The sequence below is a fragment of the Cricetulus griseus genome, chromosome 2, assembly GCF_003668045.3.
Source record: "Cricetulus griseus strain 17A/GY chromosome 2, alternate assembly CriGri-PICRH-1.0, whole genome shotgun sequence".
In the NCBI taxonomy this organism is placed as follows: domain Eukaryota; kingdom Metazoa; phylum Chordata; class Mammalia; order Rodentia; family Cricetidae; genus Cricetulus; species Cricetulus griseus.
This window is the reverse complement of record NC_048595.1, coordinates 395,474,534-395,482,544: the sequence shown is the minus strand read 5'-3', so window position 1 is coordinate 395,482,544 and position 8,011 is coordinate 395,474,534. Positions and strand designations below refer to the sequence as shown.

At 48.2% G+C, this 8,011-nt stretch overlaps 1 protein-coding gene across 1 annotated transcript; it reads right to left on the bottom strand.

The window, feature by feature from the left end:
• Positions 1-372: 372 nt before the first annotated feature.
• Positions 373-7,769, bottom strand: Tuba1c (tubulin, alpha 1C). The gene is given in 4 exon segments (NM_001243977.1): positions 373-1,446; positions 3,512-3,660; positions 3,798-4,020; positions 7,638-7,769. Coding segments are annotated over 4 exon segments (1,350 nt in total). The 5' UTR covers positions 7,641-7,769; the 3' UTR covers positions 373-471.
• Between the last annotated feature and the right edge of the window lie 242 nt (positions 7,770-8,011).

The following is an 8,011-nucleotide window of genomic DNA, read 5'->3' as shown; positions in this document are numbered from 1 at the left end:
CCAACGCCTGGCAATAAATAAATCTTAAAAAAAAAAAAAGTCCTCTAGTAACTAGTAAAGCATTGCTCCAATTCAGAGCCAGTCATTCTGCACATTAATAGCTATACACGATACCGCATTTGAGATCGACTGACAGGGACTCTGACCTGTGGTCTAAGTACAAAATGTTTTAAATCAGACTTATGCATAATGAAACAAACTAGTAAGCACAGAACACTAGAAGGTACTTGAAAATGGTCAACTAATCACTAGCCTCAATTGGGCCCACTAAATGGGTCATCAATAGGATTCAAATCAGGACAGTGACAGCATTCATGGCAAGATGCCATCTCGAGGCAGAATGGGAAAAGAAGCTGAACCAAAAGCCAGTTTCCCACTTAATATGGAAACACCTTTATTGATAGTGTAAGACAGTCATATACATACAAAGACAAACACAAGACAATGAAGTGTAAAATTGCAGCACATGGGCTAATATTCTTCACCCTCATCATCTCCTTCAGCACTGTCTGCCCCAACTTCCTCATAATCCTTCTCTAGGGCAGCCATGTCCTCACGGGCCTCAGAGAACTCCCCCTCCTCCATGCCCTCACCCACGTACCAGTGCACAAAGGCACGCTTGGCATACATCAGATCAAACTTGTGATCTAGGCGAGCCCAGGCCTCAGCGATGGCTGTGGTGTTGCTCAGCATGCACACAGCTCTCTGGACCTTAGCCAGGTCTCCACCAGGTACCACAGTGGGAGGCTGGTAATTAATGCCAACCTTGAAGCCAGTGGGACACCAGTCCACAAACTGGATGGTACGCTTGGTCTTGATGGTAGCAATGGCAGCATTGACATCTTTGGGAACCACATCCCCACGGTACAGCAGGCAGCAAGCCATGTATTTACCATGGCGAGGGTCACATTTCACCATCTGGTTGGCTGGCTCAAAGCAAGCATTGGTGATCTCTGCTACTGTAAGCTGCTCATGGTAGGCTTTCTCAGCAGAGATGACAGGGGCATATGTGGCCAGAGGGAAATGGATGCGAGGGTAGGGTACCAGGTTGGTCTGGAATTCTGTCAGGTCAACATTCAGGGCTCCATCAAATCTGAGGGAAGCAGTGATGGAAGACACAATCTGGCTAATGAGGCGGTTAAGGTTAGTGTAGGTGGGGCGCTCAATGTCGAGGTTTCTACGACAGATGTCATAGATGGCCTCGTTGTCTACCATGAAGGCACAATCAGAGTGCTCCAGGGTGGTGTGGGTGGTGAGAATGGAGTTGTAGGGCTCAACCACAGCAGTGGAAACCTGGGGGGCTGGGTAGATGGAGAACTCCAGCTTGGACTTCTTTCCATAATCGACAGAGAGCCGCTCCATCAGCAGGGAGGTGAACCCAGAGCCAGTTCCCCCACCAAAGCTGTGGAAAACCAAGAAGCCCTGAAGACCTGTGCACTGGTCAGCCTGTAAGAGAAAAGCTCATTTTAATGTTGAGAGACATCTATGTAGAAGCTGCAGTGGGTGTTTATGAGTCTGTGACTAACTACCAATAAAGTTCCAGAGTCCAAGAGTAGTTATGAAAGGCTTCGAAATGCTCAGTCACTCAGACTTCCCTAAAACTGATTTTAAAGGACATTAGATCTGAACAGACACATAGCATGCTTTAGAGGCTGGGAAGGCGGGCTCTAGTGACCTTGCTGTGGATCAGACCACAAGGGCACCTTTGTCATCAGCTGGAGTTACTGAGGGCCAGCCAGATTCAGACCTCACACGTTGCCAGATCTGTGTGAAACATCTAAACTGGAACACAGGATGACCAAGTTTCAGTGCCCTGGGTAGTGGCAGGCTGGGTGGGGGGTGGGTCCCACCTTCTCGTGTGGGACAAATTAATTTCTCTATCTCACTAAATCAGAGTAGTGACCCAGCTGAGGCTGAAAATTAAACGAGTTCTTAGAATAATGCTTGGCACAGGAAGCACTAAGTTTGTGGTGTTGGGGGGTGAGAGGCAGGAGGGTGTTATTCATTCTGGCAAGGTGATTCCATTATTTAATCAGCATTCCACCAGACCTCGGGTCATTGGAGCTCCCTGCTCCATTCAACTGGTCTACTCTGACTAGTAATTGTTACAAAACAGCAGGCCAAATTTGACCTCCATACTTTTCTACGGTCCTGGAGATGGAACCTTGTACACACTAGACTTACTACAAGACCCCGTCCCTACCCCTAAGTTGTGACCTTTCGGATAAAGTATTCCATTGCAACTCTTAAGTTTGCAGACATTTTTACTAATCCTTCAGTTCTCTCATCTTATAGGTCCACACTGTAATTACACACAAGAGGATCAGGCAGGTCCCTGTCAGTCACATCCATTATTCAGCCTGTAGACTCAGTGGCACCAAGGTCAAATACAATTAATTCTTCCAGTAGAAATCATCTCAGGCTTTTACTAGGTTTCTGTACCCCTCAAGGCAGGGCCCTAATATCTATCCAAGTCAGTGTAGTTAAACTTCATTAACCCAATTCCAATGGAAGTGTGAGGCAAGCCATGGCTTTTTAGCATAATGTGATTTTCCCAGCAAGCCACTCCAGCTGGGCTGGCTTGAACACTTTCTGTTAATCACTTATAAGCCTCACAAAGGGTGGTCAGAGTGGTCATCTGATTAGATGATTCATTAAAACACACACTTACCAGCTTTCCTGATAGGACTAGACTTGCTTAGTTCTATTCAGTCAGAGCCAGTTCACTGCCCTGACTGCTAGGAAATCACCTCCCTGGGATTTCTGATCTTAGATCTTCAAATGACATACCTGCTACCCAGTAAGAAATCTCTTGACTCCACACCTCAAGCTTTGTTGGAAGACTCTTCTGTAGGCTCCTATTTTACTTTATGTGTGTGGTGTTTGCCTACATGTATTTCTATGTACTCTATGTGTGCGTGTGTGTGCACTCGTGCATGATCTACAGAAGAGGGCATCAGATCCCCTGGGACTGGAGTACAGTTGTAAGCCACCATGTGGGTACTGGGAATCAAACCTAGGTCCCTCTGGACAAGCAAGCCAGTCCTCAGCTGCTGTGCAATCTCTCCAGCCCCTGTAGGCTATTTCTAAGTGGTGTCATGTGGGCTCCACGGGCCCTGAATCTTTGTTCCTTCTATGCTGAGGACTGAAGCCAGGGTGCTGTAAATGCCAGGTGACTACTCTATGAATGAGCTGCAACCTATGATCTTTCACTGTTAGCATGAAACTCCTGTCCAGATTTCCAAATGAGTTTTATCAATTAGTCACAAGTAGGCGTCAGCCACCTACTGAGTGACTAAGGAGTGTGAATGTCTGAGCTTAAAACAAAGAGGCTTAACAGTCTTCATTGTGTGTGTGTGTGTGTGTCTCACAGACAGGGACAGGGGATGGGATGGTGAATCTTGTTGGTTCTCACCTGGACAGGTGAGTGTCCTCAATGAATGAGCTAATTCCTCAAATCTTGGTAGAACCATGCATAGAACCCTCTCCCCCCATAGCCCACTGCACTTACCAGCTTACGAATTCTGTCCAAGACAAGATCAATGATCTCCTTGCCGATGGTGTAGTGGCCACGGGCATAGTTATTGGCAGCATCTTCCTTGCCTGTGATGAGCTGCTCAGGGTGGAAGAGCTGGCGGTAGGTACCAGTGCGAACTTCATCTGGAAAAGGAGATGAAATCAACCATTCACAACAGTAACTGACACACACAAGCTCACTCACTCTTCGGCGGTGTGTGGAGAGGTTCTGAGTATGTGACCAGGACAGAATGCCTCAGGGAAGCCCCTGGCCCACTTACCGATGACTGTGGGTTCCAGGTCTACGAACACAGCCCGGGGCACATGCTTGCCAGCGCCTGTCTCACTGAAGAAGGTGTTGAAGGAGTCATCTCCTCCCCCGATGGTCTTGTCACTTGGCATCTGGCCATCAGGCTGGATGCCATGTTCCAGGCAGTAGAGCTCCCAGCAGGCATTGCCGATCTGGACACCAGCCTGGCCAACGTGGATGGAGATGCACTCACGCTGTGGAAAAGTGAAAGAAAAGTGTCAAAACAGGGTAAGTGAGGAATTAAGGGATGGCTCACATCTAAATGACAAACCTAGGACTACATTTCACAACCAAAAGATCTACTTACTAACCCAAGGAAAAGATACTCTCAGGAAGGCATTAACGCCAATGACCTACTAGACAAGGCCAGGCCCTTCCACTGACTGTATCCCTAATAGTTCAGGATCAGTTTTCTACTTTAGAACAGCACACTAGATTATGCCAGGATTCCTCAGATCCTGAAGCATTCTTTAACTTGAGGCAGAGTCCTTCCTTCCAGAGCTGAGTCATGTTGACTTGTGTCACTCCTGAGCTCACTGTGGTTCCTCTTTAATCCAGTTCTTTAGGAGACAAAACTTCCTCTCCCTAAAGGAGAGGAACCAGCCCCATGACTCACAGAGAAGTGTGGTCAGAGGCAGCCTTTCCACCCAGTGAAGACTCTAATCTGTAAGGAGAACATTTTTCCTCCACTGTCAATCCATCTGGTGAGAGAGAAGGATGCTATAAAGGCCAGATGGCTCCCAAAACCTTACCACAGGATTTAAAATGAGGGAAAAAATGGAGAAATTAGTTGTTCCCTAGTAGATTATATTGTACATTTCTGGCACTGTGGCAAAGTAATTACAAGGGTTTAACAGTGGGGGAACACTTGTTTTCCTTTCCTTGCTGAACACAGTAATTCTGAAGTTACCAAACCCATATTCGATTAGTCAAATGAGGCAAAGACTGCAGACCCTGGACCACAGGACTGATAGGGAACAGAGGCTCATAATTCAGTGTGAGATGAGACTTGGGATCTGGCCAAAATTATATTTGACATTAAAAAAAAATCCCACGGTTTCTACTATTTTCCTCAAGTAGTAAAGACTTTCATGCTTTTATTTATTTGTTTGTCTTTTTCTTTTTGAGACAGCGTTTCTCCCCGTAGCTCTGGCCATTCTGAAACTCACTCTGTAGACCAGGTTGGCCTCAGAGATCCACCGGTCTCTGCCTCCTGAGTGCTGCTGGGATTAAAGGAGTGAGCCACCACCACCTGTTCCTTCAAGTATTTCTATGAAGGTGGGGAAGGCCCATCCTGGATTGCAGAAGTAGTCTATGAGCTGAGGTCCAAAGTAAATACAAAGAAGAAAAAAAAAATGCATTCAGAACGCCATGTCAGCTCCTTAGTAGGTTCTCTAACAATCAGTTTCACAGCCTAGGATAATAAAACAAGACTGGCAACCTTTGACCTGTCATGCCCTTTCCTCTTGTCTTTCCCATAAAGCAATCAAGGATTCAGACCACATCACTGAGTTCAGTGTCTCAGGCCTTGTGGACTGTGGGGGAGGTGCAGCTCCTGTTCCAATGACCTCCACAGTCCCCTGAATCTAGAAAGCGCCGCATACAGGCCTAAGGAAGGAGTGCCTGAGACCCAGTGCGTTCCACCAGCAGCCTTTCAGTGCCCCTGTCAGTAGGCAGTGCCTCTGTGGGTGGCCAAGATGGCTTGGAGCAGCTAATTTCTGCCAAGCTGGATGATCTAAGTTCAATCGTTCTACTTAGAAGGAGGGAACCAACTTTCCCAAGATAAATGTAAAAATCGTAAAAAAAACAAGTCTATCTCTGCAAGCTAAAAAGACAAAAGTCTAGGACCGCTTGGGATAAGGAAAGGCAGATGAGTCACTTAGTCCAGTCCAGCCTCAACTGGATGAGCAGCTTGACTTTCAAAAGCCATTCACTTAAACAGTGCTTGCCTAACAGGTGAGCCTCGGGCTTTTCCGGATTGTATCTTTTTGGTTTTGCTTGGTCAAAGGCACTCTAGCCAGCTGTTAATTACTTTTGTAACTACAGCACTGAACCCTCCTTTCAGAATACAATTTTGAAACATGAATACTCATTGTAACAAAAAGTTCCTTAGAGAGTTGGATCATTGGTGAAGGGGGTTACTGCAGAGCCTCAACCCGCCCCCCCCAACATACTGACAATACTAAAGCCACACCCATACATAAGTGAAACAAGAAACACCACCAGCTTTTGGGGCTGGAGAATTTAGCTCAGTTGGGAGAGGTCTGGCCTAGCACGTGTGAAGTTCTGTGCTCTATCCCAGCTCAGTCTATTTAACCTTTCATTGGTGGCACATGCCAGTAATTCCAGTCCTAGGGTTCAAGGTAGGAAATCATCAGTTCAAGGTCATCCTCCACTACAGAGAAACTCTGTAGAACAGGCTGGCCTCCCTAGTGCTGGGACTTAAGGCATGCACGACCACCCACTGACCTTAACAGTTTTATGAGAAACACGTGGGAAGGAGCTAGATCAAAAGGTGGTCCGCACCTTGAATTGTGAAACTAAACCCTTCAAAAACAATGCTGATGAGATTTTCTTTTAAGTTTCTCCTGACAGCTAAAGTTATTTACAATTTTGTTACTTTCTTTTCTGAGGGAACTAAAGATGGAACTCAGTGACTTCCAGGCTAGGCAAATGCTCTCCCAAATGGAAGGTTCCTTTGATTAGTCACTCTGTAGCCCACACTAGCCTGGGACTAGCTAGGGAGACTGAGAAGCCCCAAAACTCATGAACAACCCCTCTGCTTCAGCCCCTCAAGTGTTATGAAACTAGCCACCCTCATCCAAGCTGGCTCTTAGTTCCTGGTAACTCAAGAGTCCCTCCTGCCTCTGCCTTCAGAGCCCTCGATTAAAGGCTGCCCGCCCCCACCCAGAGTCCCTGTTTCTTCAGAACTGAACTATCCCAGTGTTGAGCTAGATGACTAATCCCGGGATTTGAGAGTTGGAAATAGGAGGGTCTTGAATTTAAGGTTATCCTTGGCCAGAGTCATTTCAAGGACAGTATGAGTTACATGAGACGGGTCTTAAAAAACAAAATATAGCTGGGAAGTTGGTGGAGCACACTTTTAGCCCCGCATTTGGGAGGCAGAAGCAGGAAGATCTCTGTGAGTTCGAGGCCAGCCTGGTCTACAAAGTTGAGTTCCAGGACAGCCAGGACTGTTACAGAGAAACCCCATCTCAAAAAAAGTTGTTAGTGGTAGTTTAGCTTAATTTTTAAAACGCTTTTATGGACTGTTTCATTTAACTTAATATGCCACCGGACACTAGAAATAGGCTGGATTTGGGGATTTGACGGTTAATTAGTCCCTTCTACAGAGGAGCTCGCCTTCCCAGGTGCACAGCTGCAGCTGGAAGGTCCCGGGACTGGCCACAGGTGACTCAGCAGCGAGTCACAGGGCGTGGAGACGGTGCCCGGAAGTGTTTGCTCGTCCGGAGCGGACGAGGTCCTCTGGGGTACCCCAGCTGGGAAAGCGACATCACTTGAGAAAAAGGAGACCCTTTAGTTTCTGCAATCTTGTGGTCAATGTGAAAGCTCCCTGCCTTTACGGGGGCGGCGGGCGACCCAGACGGGACGTTCTCCCATCAAGTGCCATCAAGAGGGAGGTACCCGGGGCGAGTCTTCCAGACCAAAGCGACACTAGTTTGGGGGACGAAGCCAATCTAACTGGAGGCGGCCGTCGGGGGCTGTGTCAGGCACCGACCCCCGGGCAGCCCGCAGCTCCCGCGCGCGGTGCCTTCAGACCATCCCGTCGCTGCCCCACAGCCACACTCACCATGTTGTCTAGGAAGCGGTCCGCGAGGTCTGAGTTAAGAGAGGGTGACGAGGACCTCCCACTAGCAGACTACCAAGGAGTCCCGGGGAGAAGCAGTGTGAGTCCGCCTCCAGGAGAGGTCTTATATAGGCTGGCCCAGGCCACGCGGCGGGAGGGAGGACACCGGACCCCGCCCTGGGCCGCACCGAGGGCGATGATTGGCAGGTTCGAAAGTTCAAACCAAACTCTGTAAAAGGAGCTGGAGATGAGAAGGGGAGGAGACATGTAGGGTCGACGCGGGGGCCAGGTGGGGCGGGGGAGGGGTGAGGACGGCGATTGGACGACGTTGAAGGACAGCGAGATCTTTTGTGCAGCTCTGGTCAGAGGAAAGTCCC